The sequence below is a fragment of the Ptychodera flava genome, chromosome 7 (genome assembly GCF_041260155.1).
Source record: "Ptychodera flava strain L36383 chromosome 7, AS_Pfla_20210202, whole genome shotgun sequence".
NCBI lineage: Eukaryota > Metazoa > Hemichordata > Enteropneusta > Ptychoderidae > Ptychodera > Ptychodera flava.
In genome coordinates this window covers 21,543,917-21,562,840 of record NC_091934.1, presented here as the reverse complement: position 1 = coordinate 21,562,840, position 18,924 = coordinate 21,543,917, and the positions used below count along the sequence as shown (strand labels likewise).

General features: G+C 41.7%; 1 protein-coding gene across 5 annotated transcripts in view; it reads left to right on the top strand.

Annotated features, from left to right (window-relative positions):
- The window catches only part of LOC139137002 (msx2-interacting protein-like), a 44,892-nt gene that overhangs the window by 23,701 nt on the left and 2,267 nt on the right, over positions 1-18,924 (top strand). For all 5 annotated transcript variants that reach the window (XM_070704882.1, XM_070704881.1, XM_070704884.1 and 2 more), the window contains 8 exons: positions 3,258-3,409; positions 3,821-3,946; positions 4,949-5,176; positions 6,299-6,414; positions 6,708-6,998; positions 7,220-15,407; positions 16,523-16,726; positions 17,808-17,966. In XM_070704882.1, coding sequence (XP_070560983.1) covers positions 3,258-3,409; positions 3,821-3,946; positions 4,949-5,176; positions 6,299-6,414; positions 6,708-6,998; positions 7,220-15,407; positions 16,523-16,726; positions 17,808-17,966 — 9,464 coding nt within the window. The remainder of the gene's footprint in view (positions 1-3,257; positions 3,410-3,820; positions 3,947-4,948; positions 5,177-6,298; positions 6,415-6,707; positions 6,999-7,219; positions 15,408-16,522; positions 16,727-17,807; positions 17,967-18,924) is intronic.

Here is an 18,924-nt window from a genome sequence, read left to right as displayed (position 1 = left end):
ATTAGTCATTGTTGACATTTAATATTTACATGGTGTCAGCCTGTTGTTTACACAGAAATTTTCATCAAGTTGGCCAACTTGCTTTTCCATAACACTGATAAATGTTCTGCCCCTCTAAGAGACAGTCACAAAAACCACCATTCATTTGGAAAGCAGTGTCTTGAAACAACTCCCAAACCGCTGTATAACTGCATTGTTCTGACTTTAAAGCTATCGCTGCTGTGCGTAATCAATAGGCATTAGGAAACAAGAGAGTATACCAATTGCAAACTCTCATTGTTCCCGTATCCCTTTCATTGAAGTCATTTTCTCCCCAGTGAACTACACAGGGGAAACAGTCGCCATGTAAGGTCGTTTGGTCTCTCTGAGTCAAAACTTATGTCCGTGCCTATAGCTGTAACCTGAGAAATCTATTCTCATGATTTATCAGCCTCCGTAAGATTCTATTGAGATGCATTTGATGAATTACGCTCCAGCATGCCAGTGCTTTATTTACGCTCCAGGATGCAAAAACACTTCTTGTGGTTACATATCAAGCGGACATTGTAAAGGGGCCAGTGGTTCTTAATGATGGCAATGGTATTTGATGTTGTTTGGTGAAAGTGGAGTCGCAAAGATGGTCACAAATCCGAAAGACAGAGACAGGAAGTGTTGTTGGCCAGTTGAGTCCTATCATCTGTGTGTTAGAAGTGACATAGAACTATCGTTGGTTAGCTGAGTCAAAAGTTCTCACTAAGCTTTGCTGATCACCCACCAGTGCCCAAGTTCAAAAGAAGTCTTCCCTCTTTGAGCTTAGAGCACAATAGAATATGCATAACAAAAGTGGCAGGTCCGTCAGTGCATGCTGAGGAAGGTATTCATTCATTACCTTGGATGACCACACTGGTCAAAACAATGCCCAGCCAACAATGGAGGCCCAGCAGAATTGAATGCGCTTCTGAAGTCATCGGTATTGTTTAGTCTGTGAATAGAACCATGTGGAGCAGTCTCTTTAGAAAGAAAAAAACAATCATTAGCCCATTTAAAGCTGGCAGTGTATTGGTGTGATGTGTGATCAAAAAAGATGACTTCAGAAACAACATTCACAGACCTCCAGTGTACAATTCCTTCACAGTTCATAAGAAATAAAAAAAATTTCAAGTTGCATTATGCAAATTAGGAAAAGCGTACTAAAATATACAATGTTTTTTCATCAAAGGGATTCTGTGCTAAGCATTGTGCAATTTACATATGAAAAGAAGGCTCGACTTGTAAAAAAAACAGCAAAAAATTATTGTTATGGTAATAAAAGCGATTGTCTACCTCAAGTCATGGTGTAGAATAGTGTTTTTAATTTCCTATAGAGAACTCCTCTGACGTGACGGAATAATACCAGAGTAATCTTGTTTGTGTCATTTCAGATCCCAAGGTTTTGTACACACCTAACACAGTCTCTGTCAACCTACAGCAGACTGCTTCTGCACATAGCAACAGAGCTAACACATGCAATTAGACATGATTCACTTGCCATCAGACAAATTTGACAGCAACACTCCAGAGAGCATCCATGTTTTAATAAAGTGATCCATCAAAACTGGCCAGACAATAATCAGGCTCTGACAGTCTTGTAATTAATGTTCTCAGACGGCAACCCGAACAGAGAGATCAGTTATTACTCGGTGTTTATGACCATAGTAAATTTAATATTGCTGCTCTGTCTAGATCGATTGTACTTGAGAAAGTGCAAGTTCACATTAGAAACATCTTCAGAATTAAAGTCAGAGCTATGTGACAGTATGTCCATCTCAGTATGTCACACCAACCAGCATTGTTGAGAAATTTCCAACAGTAATACAGGGTGAAAAAATTGCTATTTTTCGTACATTTTACTAAAAAAATATCTGCAAAATGTCTGTAGGCCCGGTCATTATGAGTTGTTATTGGAAAATTTTTTACTGACTGAAATGGCCAAGGATGAGCTGAAATTGTTGATAATTTTCATAAGCAAATGGGTGTGTCATTTCAAAATTCTCCCCACTGCCTTTAGTTACCTATCACTTAGAAGAAAATTGATTATTTTTTCAGTCAGGTACCCATTCACAGAATTAACTGAGATAAAGGTAAACATGCATTACAAAATACACTGATGTAGAAATCCAAAGATCTATTGTCTCTAATTGAAAAAACACTGAGTTCAACAACCTGTCTTGATGATTAAACTGGACAGACAATTAAACAAACTGAATAAAAGAGAGTGTAGGCAGTTTAAATTATGTACATTATCTCGTGCTGTTGCCATGGCGCCCAGGTTCTGCAATAAAACTTTCATCATTATGATGTCAGTGGGCGTTAGCACTTGCTGTGTCAGTCCCAGCTGCTAATTGCATCTTTTCATTTTCAATTCTGTTGACTTGGATGTGTTTTCCAAACATGGCTCTGTGCCACAGGATAGATTATACCCTGAGGACTGAGAATTATTTTCAAACTGAGGGATTTTGATCAGAATTATTTTCAAAGCGTGAAGGATTTACTTAGTGGAGGTGAAATTGATTCTCAGCTGCTGTAATGATCGTCAAATACCATTTTCGTAATGTGTATATTTTTTAACTGGCTGTTTTTTTTGCTTGAGGAAGGCAGACATTGCAGTGTTATTGTTGTTTTAGTGCTCTGTTTTGAGAACCAAGTATTACATGCCTGCCAGCTGGCTTTCATCACAGAGTGTTCCATTGTACGTCCTTCCACTTTTCAAAAACCTCCCCACAAAAAAACACTCGGAAATCGGAAATTCAAATCAATATCATTCCTCATTCATGAAGTTTTCCTTTTCACAGCACTGTCCTTTCATGTTGAATGTTCTGAAAATTTAAAATGCATGTGTGTATTGTATTTACCCAAGGTAAATGTAAACAACTGTTTTGTTTTCCTTTGAAAAGTCTTTTTTCCACAAATTTACTACTAAAAGTCTTTTTTCCACAAATTTACTGTGGTATCATTAAGCTACCGGGGGCTTAGGGTGTATTATGCAAAAATCTTGGTTGGTGTATCTGAAAGTGGAATTGTGGTTCAACACAAGAAAATAAAGTACCAATGTTCAGCAATACCTGCCACGTTTTGTACTCATTTGATTCTATTAAATTCCTGCAGGGCTACATTCTGCATGTTTTTAGTTGTTTTAGTCTTTGTTGGCTCAGAAAAGAGTACAAATCAATGATTAGAGAAATGGCTACAGGCATCGTGCATGTATTTACATGAGTATTTTTTCCCCCCATGCCACATAGACACTGAAATTGATGGAGACTTGAGACTTCATGAAAAACCAATCCATGAGTACCATTCCAAAGCCTCTAGGACCCTCTTCATCGGAAACCTCGAAAAGAATACCACGTATACAGATCTGAGAGACAAGTTCAAGGCATTTGGTGATATCGTGGTAAGTTAGTGGAGATCATCATGAAAGAGGGACGTTTGTCAGTGTTTCCGTCGTTTTATAGTTAATCAGAAAACAAGGAATATGTGTTCTAGTCTCGTAACCAAGTTCTTATGTGCTCTTTGTGAAAAAATAACCTCTTCGCCACCGTGGTTTAGCCCAAACCAATTGTTGTCTGTGGTTTGTGTGGACTTATGTACAGGAAATAGGGGTGAACAGGTTCAAAGAAGGGACTTTCCAAGAAGACCACAGTGAACACCCAGATACTGAGTAACTTTGTATGTAAGAATTAAGATATTACTGGATTGAGTTGGTCTTTTCACATATGCGAAAAACTAGATAAGACAGTGAAAGCCGTGTTGTTAAGCGTTATGAAACACTCACTCACTTCATTTCATGTTTTACATTCTGTAGGATATTGATATCAAGAAGCAACTAGGTGTACCAGCATATGCTTTCATGCAGTTTGCCAACATCAAAAGTGTTGTCAAGTCTTTGAAGAACATGGATGGCGAGCCGCTTGGAAAAAGCCGACTCAAAGTAAGCCGTGCAGATAACGTGAGAAAAAAAATGCGTACAACACGACTTTAAAGATAGCATTTTATATCGGCATACCTTTTCATAGCAATCATGCATTTTCAGTTGTTTCCTTCCCTTTTAAATTTTTCATGGAAAAATCAATGGCGTATACAGACTGCATTTGCAGCCATTACGTGGTAACTTAGACAGTTGCCCGAGATAGTGATTTTTTCTCGGCTTTCCGTCATTCTTTGGGTAACCCGAGTTTACAGAAAATGCAAAGACAGAAAAGTGTCTGATATTTGACAGGAACATTCATGCAGAATGAAATTTCTCTTTTCAAATGTTTTTAGTTTTAGAAATTTTCCTTCTAAATTTTGAAATTTCTTTTAAGAAATTTTGAATATGATTTTGATCAATGACTTTTCAGTGTTGATGCTGTTATTCCCACATCTCAAAAAAAATTGGTGAACAATTTTAGCACAAGCTATATGAATAATTTGAAAAAGAAATTACACTCTCTACTAAGTTATAGTTCTATTCATTTTTGTAAATCTATACATTTTATTTTCATCAAGTATTCAATCGTTGACTGAAGTGATGTGATATTCTTTCATGTAATTTTAGCCTGGCCTTGATCACCAATGGTTGGCTTCCAATCACACACTTTCAGAATTTTAATTAGCAAGTGAAGTGACTCTTTGTGTTTGAGGGAGTACTATGCCATACTGTCGACAAAAAAACACAAAAAAACTAGGCAGACAGGGAATATTGATGATTGAAGTAATTTGTTTTTATGCTTTCGTACGTCGATACTATGGTGTCTTCACGTTGGTCTACCATGGCCAAAAATAGAAACCAGTGGTCTTGTGAGAAACCTTTCACATCTTAATTAGCTGCTCCCAATTGCTCATGTATTAGTGCACAGAGTGTACGTTTGGATAAAAGTCTGTAGCAAGAAACCTGTTAACTGACTGATTGGTGATATATGTCATTTCATTCTAATCTGTATTATCTTCACAGCTTGGCTTTGGGAAGAGTATGGCCAATAATTGCCTGTGGGTGGAAGGTATCAACAGCAGTGTGACGGAGACAGCGCTGTGTCGGTTCTTTGGTCGCTATGGTGTCGTCACTCGGTCGGACATCGACCGCAAGACCGAACAGGCGTTGCTTTACTTTGACAACATTGAAATGGCACAGTACGTGCTTAATGAGACCAAGGGACGGAAACTGGCAAAGACAAGACTTCAGGTAAACAAAACTAATTGCATACTAATTCAATTTATAGCTTAACTCTGCTGATTGAAGATGTTATGTAGGCTTTGTACAAGAACCATGGCTCTCATCTTCAGGACATTGTAATAATCCATTTTTTTTGTAATCAAGAGTCGGCATTGTCGTCTGTTCCTGGAGAGTTTGGCAAAATTGTTTTTTGTTTTACATATATTACTCTGGCAAGCAAATGTGTAGAAACTGGACATTGTGATATCACTGAGTAGTAACCGCCATCAATTGTTGTATTTTTGTACTATATCTCATATTTAACATTTATGTTCTGACTCATTCTAAAGCTCTCATGTTTTGTCACATGTATCCTTCACCGTGAACTTGGCTTGACTTTCAGCAAATCTCAACCTTTTCTTTGTCATGAATTTGCTCACCGAGCAAATAGACAAAGCAAATGTTTTGTTCGTATGCATGGGGAGCTCTCATGGTTTGATAGAGTGAGTTCCGTTGTTGAGAAATACTTGCAAGTATTGCAAGTGTTTTGCAGTTAATTTAAGGTAGAATCCATCTTGGTGACAGATAATCAGACACTCACATTTTTTTACAAATCTTTTCTGACTGTTAACTTATAGGGGCTCATTTTAAGCTCTTTGAATAAGAAAAATATTCACCGTTTTAATTTTTCAAAAATCAAAAATTTATTTTTCCCCATAGAGTTAACACAGGGATGGCAGCCATTTTGAATTTCAAATATCAGTAAATGTTAGGTGCTTTGTTTCTCTAGTACTGAACTTCGCAGAGTGACCCCTGATTTTTAATGTTGATTTGGTAAGATAATGGTTGATAGTTTCATAGAGAAAAATTTGAGCAACAGTTAAAGTCTTTCATTTTGAGGATACTACCTTAACTGATATACAAACCATCATACTTTACACTTTAAGCAATGCCCTTAAGCTGTTCACCCCAATTCCCTGTAAACAGGTCTACACTCACCATTGATAACAATGGGTGAGGGACTAACCATTGTGGTGATAGGGTTAAAACACAAATGGTATTGGTGAGCGAGTACAAGGGAAAGAACAGACATCCTTTGTGAAATATTTTGGAAAAAATGACATTCTATATTATGTTTCTGTTTGTGTACAGGTGGACTTTGCAAGCCCCGAGTTGCAGAATTACTTCTATGATTCTCTGAAGAGGACAGGACAGGCATATGCTGAGCGAAGAGATGCTGCCCACTATGGGAGATACAGAGACGTACGGTTAGTATACATTAGTGCTGAAGTCATGAGAGTTAATGTGCTGATCATTCAAGGCTTGCGCTATATTGTACCAACATATATTCAAACAACCAGGGGGAAAGGATTAGGTCATCATATTTTAAACCTATGAGAATCAGTTACATTTTTCAGTAACAATTACTGGTAGCCTAAACATCAATGGTTAGGCTGAAAATATACCGCTCATAATCAAAACCTAGGTTAGTCAATCACACGTGCACACAAAGACATAACTGGCCGTGTTGTGATCATGATTCATCTAATTTGTTATACAGAGATGGTGGTAGCAGTGCCTATAGCTACTACAACAGAGATGCACACCCAGGCTACCATGGTTACCAGGCAGCTGGTAGGATGGCATACGGGGATGAACACTATGACTATGATGAGTGGAACCAAAGGAGGGGCTATGAGGAAGGCTACAGCACAGGAAGTGCCGCCAGTTACAGGGATATTGAAGATTCCTACGAACAGGAATTGCGGGAGTATGGTTACCGACAACGAGAACGACGTGAACAGTTACACATGGATCAGAGTCCTACTGGTCCTGGCAGAGACCGAGACAGGTGAGATACTGCAACAGTTTTGATATCATTTTTAGACTCAGTTTATCTTGCAACAACATACGATAAAGCAAAGTTGACTTTGAATAAATTTTAATAATATTTTGTGCAGCCAGTATTTTTAGTGATCAGTTTATCGCCAAATATAGGAGAAGGGATGGCTGGAAAGTGTAGGTTGGCAAAGAGATGTTAATACTCATGCATTGTCTCTGCTCTCTCTGTAGGGGGCTAAGCCAGGGCAGACGCAGTGTAAGCGACGACAGACTTGAGATGAAGAGACGCACCCCGAGTCCAAGTCCGAGTTTACTGCAGCGAAGTCGAAGCGGCAGTCCTCACATGAAGCGCAAAACGTCAAAGGCACACAAAAAGCTGATTGCTAAAGAGAAGGAACCTCCTGTGGTTGAGAGTCCCATCATCAGCAAAGTGAAAAGCCGTTCAGTCACGCCTGACCAAGATCCACCCAAACATAAGAAGAAGAAAGAGCACAAAAAGTCGAAAGACAAGTCTTCAGGGAAGGAGGATACTCCAAAGAAGAGCAAGAAGCACTCAAAGGTGAAAAATATGGAAGAAGATGGAAAACCCTCCAAAACCAAGAACAAGTCAGGGAAAGTAATTGAAAGTAGCGTTAGCCCAGCCAGAAGCAAAGAGGGAAATAACAGTCCGAAGGTCAAATCCAAGAAAGCTGACGGGAAGACCAGTGGAAAGTCAAAGAAGCAACACCTTGAAGAGAAACTAGTCATAAAAACTGAAAGAGTTGAACATGAGAAACACACAGAGGTTCTAGTAAAGCATGACTTTGAACCGGAAGTGAAGAAACTGAAAACTAAGCATGAGACCGACGTAAGTTACAAGGAAGAGGAGAAGTGGAAAAAGAAGAGGAAAAACGAAACTGAGGACAGGAAAAGTGATGAAAAGAAAGCAGAAGACAAGAAAGTCCTGGAGAGTCATGTGCAAAAGGATTTGAAATACATGGAAAAATATGAACACGACGTGTCCAAAAGACAGGATAGGAAAATGAAACAAAATGACTATGGGGAATTCAGAAAAGATAGGACTCCTATGAGCCTAAGCATTAATCTTAAACCGATAAAAGTTGAACTTTCAGATGTTAAACTGAAAGATAAAATTGAACTAAAGGAAGAGCCAGAAGAAAAGAAACAGCCCGAGAGTAAGTCTATTCCAGTGATTATTTCAAAGAAAACTTGCATTGAAAAGCCTGAATCTGTGAAAAGGACTGAAAATGAACTTCCCGTTTTCAATCCACTAGAAAGGATTGACAAGAAGCATGTGAAAATTAATAGCAGGGCTGCACAGCAAGAAAAAGTGAGAATTACTCACTTGTTTGAAATGGATGATGGGCTTGGAAGCCCAAATGACCAAGACTTTTATGGAAAGATGAGTGGAGGCAGTAGCCTGCAAAGAACAAGGGTCAAAGCTGAACCGAAACTGCCAGAAGAAAAGGGATATATTGATACAAGTCTCAGCTACCGGAAGCAAATGGAACAGGCAAGGAAACTGCAGCAGCAGCAGGAAAAACAAAAGAAGGAGGAGATGAGAATGGAAGAGGAAGCAGCTAAAACTGACACCTGGACGCTTTCATCACCATCCGCAAATGACAACAAGGCCACTTTCCCAGAGTTTCCGCAGAAGAGGAAGCGGAGGATGTCAGATCCCTCTGTGCCAAACAATGAAGAAGGGTTTATGAAGCGCACGTACAGGATACGACAGACCAGTGAGGAGTTCACCAGCCCAAAGGAAGATTCAAAGGACACAAAGGAGAATGTGAAACAAGAAGTTACCGAGAATGATGCAGGGGAAGGCAAAACTGTTCCCAGGGAAGAGAAAGTGCCAGTCCAACCCTTAGGACCATCCCTTAGCACTGAATCAAGTTCAGTGAAGTCAGCAAGCCCTCATCTCACTTGGAGACTGCAGAAACTATCTGCAGAAAGTGTACCCAATAAGACAAAGGCTGATCCACAGCTTTCATCGCTTGACACCCACCACAGTAAGAGACTTTCCAATTCATCTGCCAATTCACTCAAAGTGTACGAGCTGCACAGAGCTTCAAAGAAAACAACTGCCCCAGACTTAACCGAGCAGAAACCTCCTGCCTATAAGAGTGTCAAGTACGACACATCACACCTTGATGACTGGGAACTCATAAGCAGGGTTAAGGCAGAGCTTGGTGAGGTGAAGCCTGACAGGACAGACGGGGACAAACTTCTGAATGATAGAGACAAGAAATCCAGCGGAGATGAACTGAAAGCAAAAGATGAAGATGGTATGCCTTCTCTGCATAGGATATCTGAGCCATCAGAGCAGTTAAGTGAAACTGGCATCTCTCCAAGTGTTGCACCTGTGATTTCAGCACCACCGACTCAGCCTCCAGCGACAAACATCAGTACAGCGCCAGTGATTCCGACCATTGAGCTGGTGGAAAGGAAGAAAATTGGCCGGATCAAGAAGAAATCCAGTGTTGAAACGGAACAGATTTCAAGTGCTTCAGAGACACAGCCGAGTGAATCCGAAGAAGAGGTGAAAGACCTTGTCAAGCCACGGATACTCCGGAGTAGCATTTTTGACCAGGATCTTGCGCGTTTGGAACAAAGTGCCAAAATTTATGAACCTGATCAGGATTGTAACTATCAGTTTTCAGATCTTGATTCCACGTCAAAATTCAGGACTAAAGCCGCTGCTAAAGATTACTCTCTGCCCAATCTAGGGGCTATCAGGACTATGCCGTCCTTGCACCCACAGACAAGGGTTTCTGAAACATTGCATAGGGACGTTGAAATGTCACCCTCCGAAAAACTTGACGATCGTACAAAGCCACCGTCACTGTCCCCAAATGGCCAAATACCGAACAGTACATCTGTGATGCAGGACACATATAACAGCAATGTTAAGGGTCAAAACTCGGAGGGCAGCTGCTCCAGTCCCATGAGTTCATCATTTGATAATCAATCATCAGAAAGGGACACAGACATTGGGATGAGGAGAAAGCATTCTCCAAGTCCACCGGAGTTATCGCCACAGAAAGTTGAATCCCCAAATCAAAGGCATGAGCCATCACAACTCAGTAGGGCACTCTTTAATAAAGCGTTGCACTCCACAGACAATAATAAAGGTAGATTAGAAAGAAAATCTTCACTTACAGGTGACAGAGAACTAAATACAGGTGATTCTGAAGTTAAAGACAATAATAACTTAGCAGCAAGGAGGGAATATTACAAATCTGTGTTTAAAGTAAGACACAAAAATGATACGCCATCAAACAGCAGGAGTACAGAAGCAAAACCAGTTGAAAAACCAAAACTTCAACAGTCTGAGAGCATAGAGAAGAAAGAGGTACTGCCCGTAGAAAGTAAGCAAATGGCTGCGATAGAAACTAGTGTCAACACTCCTGCCAAGGAAGCAGTGAGCGTTTCTGTAGCCAGCGAGAATAATGTGTCTGTCTTGAATGATACAAGCAGCCATGTAGACACTGCCACTCAAGAGAAGAAAACGCCTCCGAAAGCAGAAACCAAACTTACGAAATCTTGGAAGACCAAAGAGGAGAGTAAAGAGAAACAGATGAGTGAAGCGGAGAGACAAGTGGAAACAGCTGTGGATTCAATCCTTGAAAGGCATTCTCAAGCTTTTCAGCTCCAGTGTGAAGTAGACCAAAAGGTACAGGAAGTCTCTGCTGGCAAACATCACAAAGACCAAGAGAAAAGCAAGAAAAAGAAGGAAAAATCCGGCAAGAGGGGAGACAAGAGAAAGAAGTCAAAGACTCCAAGCGTCAGTGCCTCTGACAGTGATAAAGAAGTGTGTGAAAGTAAGAGTGACTTGAAGGAGAGCCAGAGAGTGAGTGAAGCAAGTAGCAAGAAAATTGAGGAGAGTACAAGGAGACCAAGTCCGGAGAGTGTGAAGGAGAGCAGTAGCAGAAGCAAGAGGAAAACTGTGGAAGATGATGAAGAGGAGGAACGTGACACAGAGAAGGCTAAGAAACAAAAACTTGATGACAAGGAGAAGCAGGCTCGAAAAGAGAATGATGGAGGGAAGAAGGGCAAAGCTGAAAGAGGTGGTAAGAAAGACAAGAAGTTAGAGTCAGAGATGGCAAAAATAGAGAAACAGGAGAAATCCCATAAAGCCAAAGCGGTAGATGAAGAAAAGCCCCCAAAGAAGTCAGCAGAGAAGAGGAAATCTAAAGGATCTAAGAAATCACAGAAGAAAGAAGAAGCAGAGAAAGAAAGTGCAATTGAGCAAGAGCAGGCGACCCTGCAGGAGGATGAGAAAGACATGAGTGCATTTAATTTCATTGAAGGTGAAGACACTCATGAGGACCCTCCAAAGGAAACTGAAAAGGTAAAGGAACCAAAAGAATCAAAGAAAGGAAAAGGGGAGAAAGGCAAGTCCAAGGCGTCTAAAAAGAAGCAGGCAGAGAAGGCAAAAGAGGAGCAAGATGATGATGATGATGTGAATTTGACCATCAAACCCAGAAAAACTGCCAGGAAATCACGCTCAAAGCAGGCCGTTATATTTGATTCAGACACGGAGGAAGAGGATTTGGAAGCGAAACACATGAGTAGTATGCAGTCTGAGACAGAGCAAGCAGTGTTTGAGATCATGAACCATCCGCTTGTGATCGAAACTGTTGAACCAGAACCTAGAGAGGTCATCACGGAGAGTGAATCTGGTGTGCGGGAAGAAGAGAGCACCTTGAAAGATGTATTTGCAACTGAGGGTGATAATTATATGGGCAATGAGGAGCCACAGACTGCTTGTGCAGAAGAGGAAGCCAAAGATGCAGACGGCATAAAAGGAATTTTAGAGGATGGCAAAAATGAAAACAAAGCACCTGCTTTGTCAGTGACACAAGAAGACAAGCCAGAGCTCTCCAAAGAAGAGTTGGAAAACAAGGAAACTGAAAATGCGACCAAACAGATTCTTGAAGAGACTGACATGGCTTTCATGAGCACAGAAATCAGCAACACCAGTGCGAGTGTAGCAGAAACTTCTGAAGAAAAACCAGAACCTCAGGAAGAAAGTTTTACCAGTGTTAAGGAGGAGCCTGTACCAACACCGAGGAGAAAGAGAGGCAGGAAGCCAAAGGTTGACATCATGGAGATGAACACAGCTACCAAGGATAACAGAGATTCCACCTCAGGAACTGAGCCAACTGTTGCACAGAGTAGAGGAAAGAAGAGAGGGCGAAAACCCAAAACTCTCAAGATATCTGAGGCGCTGAAAGAAATGGAAGAGAGGGAGGAAATGTTGAGGGATGCGGAGGAGAAAAGGAAAGCAGAGGAGTTGGCATTACAGAAGAGCAGGGCTTCACTAGAAATTGATGTTCCTCGGGTTTCTGAAGATAGCAAAGATGATCCGTTCAGTGTACAGCCACCGTGCGGTGTTGAAAAGGAATCTGTTCCTGAACCTGAACAAATAACAAATGAAGCAGTGAATGTGAGTGTTAAAGTCAATACTGACAGTGAGATAGGTATCCCTGATGGAACAGAGCGGTCAAACCAGACAAGTGATTCTATCAAACAGACGAGTGACTCTGACCCAGCTCAAGTTCAAGACGAGACTGCAACAGCTGTGGCAGCCCTGTCTGATTCAAAACCCGAGGAAGAAGTGCCTGCCTCGCTTCAGGATCCCAAGCCACTGACAGTAGACCCGGAGATCAGTTTTCCAGGCGGACACATTCCAGTTGAGGCGAGAGAGACTGACAAACAAGTCAAGAGGGGTGCTAGGCGCGGGCGCGGAAGACCGCGATCCACCAGCAGGCGATACAGTGACAGGAGACCCAGTGTTGATAAACATGAAGCACCGCCGCAGAACACTGAAAGTGTACCTGCTCCGCTGTTGTCACCCACTGTGCCAGAGAGCATTGAAAACAAAGACACAGCCAAGCAAGAATCTGCGGCCAAAGATGTCTATGACTTTGAAGACTCCCCAGAAACCACTGAAATCTCTCTCAAGAGGCCCTCTCCATCTAGACGTGGACGTAGGGCTCGGCAAACCAGTGGAGGGCGTGTAGCAAGGCAGCATAGTCGATCTCCAAGTCATCAGGATGCAAGTGCTACAGTGAGAGCTCATTTGTCTCCCACAAAGAGACTCCCATCTGTCCCTGCAGTACAGGTGCCCATGCAGAAAGAAGTTGAGAAACCACAGAAGCTCCATCCAGAGAACCAGCTATCGCAGCTGATGGTTGACACTTCACCTCAGAAGCCATCACAGCTGCACTCACCTAAAGGCCAGCAGAAGACTGCCCTGCATCAACAACAGGAACAGCATCCGCTACAGCCACAGGAATCAAAGCAACAGGTCCTGCTCTCTCCATCGCAGAAGCAAATGTCACCGCGTTTGCAAATACCCACTAGCCCGCAGCAGCCGCAGTTGGTGTCACCAAGGCAGCAACAACCATTACCGCAATCATCAACTCCACAACTGCAACTGTCATCACCTAAATTCCATCAGCAGCAGCTACTTCCTACCAGTGAACAGCAACGTCAGCAAGGACTGCAGCAACAACCAGCCTTGTTACTACAGGCCCAGCAGCAGCAGTTGCTGCCATCGCAGCAGCAGCAAGTTCCTGCTACAGTAGCCTCTCAACAACAACAGCAACAGCAACATCAATCTATGGTGTCGTCTCAGCCACAAACACACCAAACTGTGGTTACACAACAGCAACCGTTGCACCACCACCCACAGCAGCAGCAACAGCAACAACAGCAGCAGCAACAGCAGCAGTTAGTATTGCAACCACAGCAGCAGGTGATGTCCCACCAACAGCAACAACCACGTCATCCTCTTACATCACTTCAACAACAACAGCAGCAGCAACAACAGACGCAGCAACAGTTGATATCAACCCAGCAACAGCAACCTCGCCAACCTTTGGTGTCACCTGGGCAGCAACAACTGCATATGCAGCAATTTGTACCTCCTCAACAACAACAACAACAACAACAACAGCAGCAGCAGCAGCAACAACAACAACATCAGCAGCAACAACAGCAACATCAACAACAACAACAACAACAACAACAACAGCAGCAGCAGCAACAACAACAGCAACCACCACACCAGCAACTTGTATCACCCCAGCAGCAGAATTTGCCTTCCAGACTTGCATTGTCCCCACAACAGCAGTACCAACATCACCTTCTACTGCCACCGCAACAGCACTTGCAGCCAACGTCGCAGTATCCCCAGCAGCAACAACTGCCATCACCTAGAGGCAGACAACACCAAACACAACAGCAGACAACACAACAAATGGTCAGCCAGCAGCAGGCCAAAGAAAGGGAAGCGACGTCCAGGTCTGCTGCTACAACATCTGAGCTAATTGCTCACACAACCAGTGCTTCATTTGTCTCAGCCCCAATGACGTTACCATCTCAGGAACACAGCGTTACACTCGTGTCAAACGTCCAGGCAAGTCCGCATCTTGCTATGAAGTACCCACCCATCACATCACCCTCACCGATATCTATAGCTGATGCTAAATCACACGCAGCGATGCTGTCTGAAAAGAGAGCTTATCAAGTTCCAGCGCAGCAGGGCTGGTCGCATGCGAGCCAGGCGTACCCAACTACGGCTCGTCTTTTGTCACCTCAGCAGCCACACCAAGCCCACTGGGCGTACCCACAGCAGCAACAGACCCATGATGCAAGAGCTGGGAAAGACAACCCACCAACAAGTCATCCAACACAGGTCATTACCTCAGCTCATGACGTCAGCAAAAGTTCAGTCTCTCCACACCCGGCATTTACCCCAACGTTAACCGATGCTGTACAGGGGTACCTGGTTCGCCCTGAAATGCTTCGTGGGTATCCTTTCATGCAGCAAATGTCAGCTGAGCACATGGGCAAAGGCGGGAACACTCCTCTCGCTGGATATCAGTTGCTGTCGTATCACCAACCTGATTTCCAACATCCTCAGATGACGGGTGAGCGTGGCAAAGTGAAAGACAACGTGACCAGTACCGCTGGAAGCACCAAAAGCACATCGATGCCAAGTGTAAGCTATGCTGTTGCACACGCTGGTGGTAAAAGCCATGATGACAAGCCAGCAGAGCCGAACCCACCGCAGGCTAGGCAACAAACTCCACCATCAAGCCGATATTTCTCTGGTTTCCCCATGCCGGAGAGCAGCAATCCGGACCAGATCACCTCGCACGCTTCCATAGCAGATTCCGTCCACACCAGAGGCCCTGTGCACATACGAGACGTGAGGTCGGTGACCCCGGCCACGATACAACCGATACCGTCCTCCATGCAAGGCATGAACATATCAACGTTACAGGGTTCACACATGTCGGTGGCCACCGGAACGAATCAACAACAGTGCGCTAGCCAGATGCAAGCCACTATGCAGTCATCGGCGACATCCAGAACACCGGACAGCTTAACAAGATTGCTTCAGGTTAGGAACACAATCTCAATGCTTGACAAAATTAATCAAGTTAAAGCTCCATAAGCTGTATCTTTTTGCATTTTTTTTATAAGATGGTCTTACAACAAAAGCAGCTTACATTAAAATGCTTACCAAAATACGATCACAGAACATTTTTCAAACATTGACGACAAAGGTACAACTTAGATCTTAACAACTAAATAAAAATGGCTGCCATGAGCAAGTAAACAACAACTATAAACCATCAAATTCATTACCAAGGATTCAAATAGTGATATTTTCAAAGACAATATGAGGTAATAACAGGAATCAGAAACATATATCTGAAGAGTGGATGGTATTTTTTTTTGTAAACAAAAGAAATATTAAGAAATTGAAATTCAGAGCTGTGTTTCTTATTGCAACAACCAAAACTGAGCGTCAAAATTACAAAATTAATGTAGAAGTGTAAAAAAATCAATGTGGCAGTATGGTCAGTGTTTGCTTGGGTACAACTTAAATTTGTCTCATACAAGTTACAAATAGAATCCCACCCAGCGTAGTATCTGTACTGTTTTGACTGTCATGAGTAAATTTGCACTGACTGTATGCCACATTTACACCATGGTAAAATTTGTGCTCAATCACACTCCAGATGTTATTTGGAAATGTTTGTAGTCCAAAAAACTTGCAATAGTTTCAACTTTCAATAATTTATGTGAGTAATTTATTGTGTGTGTAGGAAGGACAAGTGACAATGTTATCATTGAATTTTTGAACTTTCAAACTTTCATTTAACCCTTTCACCATGGTGGTTTGAACCAATCCCATTGTTTTCTATGTAAAGTTGGACCTCTAGAAAGGGAAATAGGGGTGAAAGGGTTGAGAGAGACGAGGTTGGTTTGAGGTCAAATGCAAAAAGCTTTGTTCACCATGCACATGTTTTAAAATATTTACGGCCTGTAGGTGCAGTTCAGTAGATATACACACAGTGTGTTATTGTATGTACTGGGAACAAAATGTTACAAATACGATAATATCTGATGACCATGTCTGTTGACCTGATCACTTTGAGATCCAAAAATATAGCAACACTGTCTGTACAGACATGATATTAAAGTTGAGAATATGTATTTCTATTACAGCGTTATCCCGTCATGTGGTGGGGACAGTTGGTCTTGAAAAATGAATTCAGCTCTGTTGAGATGCACTATGTGTCCGGCAACAAGGAACTCGCCCAGCAGTCGCTGCCAGCACTCCTTCCTGGAGGTACACTGCCACTCCTGAGGATAGCTCAGAGAATGCGACTCGAGCCGTCGCAGCTGGACGGGGTCTCTAGACATATGCAGGTGTGTACTTGTGGCCTCCCATAACCCAATCTATGGCAGCAGATGCGGCGCAGTTTGGCTACTTGCCAGAAATTCTTACAGAGCCTAGTGGAACAGTAGTAGCCAAGTAGTAAAATGATGACACAGACAAGTATCGTTAACACCAATCTGTTTAGTTGTGTTTGAATACCTCAGTTTAACCCTTTGAGTGCTGTAATTTTTCCCGTCAAAAGTTGAGGGCAACATTTTTATGAATTTTTTAAAAATTTTTGATAAATTTTAACCAAACAGACATCACATTTCATTGGATACACTTTTTTATCAAAATTTTGACAAAAATATGAAAAATTTGACTGGGTATATTTTATAAAGGGGATAAAAATCGACTCTGGCGCTCAAAGGATTAAATGTAGCTATCTTCTGTTCAATATATCATTAACTTCCAAAGATATGCCATGTCTGTTATGTACCATACTTGTTATTGGTTAGAGGTACCTGCATGTTTCACAATCTAAATACATGCATGTTATAATGTAATTATTGTCTGCTGTAGTCACACAGTTGTATCAAAGTTGAAACACCGTCCCTGAACATTATAGTATCGCCGGTTTCCGTCTGTAATCATGTTGCATTGAATTATCAGAATAAAAAGGCGAGAAAGTGAAACTAGGCTGTAAAATGTTTATCAGCGTAAACAATAACATGAAACACCCAACACCTATTGTAAAAAAGTGAGTTACTCAATGGAGGTCAGAAAAGCTATAAAGATTGGCTGTAAAATATCACACTGTAATACTCAAGGTACTTTGTGTGTGATCATCAAACTTTATGATGTCTGGACTCAAAAAACCTTCCGTTTTCTGTAGTTCCATCTCCACATAAGTTGACACTGAGGATTTTATAAAATATTTTTGAATGAAGATTTGTAGTAACATAGAATGCAAGATGATTCTAGGTCTAGTGTGTACAGAATAACGCTTGATTTCAGATGTAAGGTTAGGTGGCTTGGGTTTCAGTTTGTGTGTTGATGCTAGCATGATTTGTCCATGGAAAGTACAGCTCTGAAATGTACTTTTATCTGTTGACTTGTTTTTTTCCCCAGGTGGAAGGTACATACTGTTTGCTCTTAGCACTGCCATGTGGCCGGGATCAGTATGACGTCCTGGCCCAAACCAAGACTCTTCAGACAGGATTCCTCCAGTACCTGCAAGAGAAACACGCTGCCGGTATCATCAATGTGCCAGCTCCAGGTTCTAATCAGGTCAGTGCAGAAACAGCCATAGACCATTCATTTCTGCCTACCATATTTAACCTGATCGCCCCTAATTTTCATGTAAACAGGTCCACATTTACAGTTGATACAATAGGTTTGGGCTGAACCATGGTTGTGTTAGGGTTAAGGTAGAGCTTGCCTCAAAACTGAGTCTTTAAGTTCAGCTCATAACTTGGTAAAGGAAATTTTCAACTACTTTCCTGCTTAGTGAAAAATATAAATATGGGGTCACCATGGAAATTTTATGATCTCAGAAACAAATGATCTCAAATCCACCAATATTTGAAATTCTAAATGGCAGTTTTCTGTGTTAACACTTTGGGAAAAAAATTGAATTTTCAATTCCACAAAAAAAGCCTGTGAAAAGGACGTTCGCTGGACAGCCTGCAAAATGGATCCACACCAAGCAGCATGACAGAAAAATAGTGTGAATATTAGAGCATCCGAAAAACCTGTCACTAAAGAATATTTTTACCATAAACGGCCCACAAACTAGCATGTGAGTGCTATGTGGTGTTAGTAGAGCAAAAAAAAACCAGTAACAAAACAGTGAATTGCAGCTTCAGGATTGCACTGAAAACTGTTGATACACCATCTGCTACAGTGTATTCTTCAGTCGGTAGAAATTTATATTCACAAGCACTTGTTCTGTCCATGAATATGCATGGCCCCATTGATCAATCATTTGTACACTTTACACATATTATCTTTGTGGCATGTCCAGACGTCTAAAGGTTATATCTGATAACTGGTGAATATTTTTATCATGACGTATGTCCAATGATGTATGCACATGTGTCTTTGTGTGTCAGCTGCAGTCTCTGTAATTTAGGCCCTGAAACTGAATACTCTATACTGTGGTCTCGTGTGAGACACATATCCACACTGAAGCCTTCATTTACAAGATTGCTAGAATTAATTAGTTTCTCTTGGTATACAAAGGTGC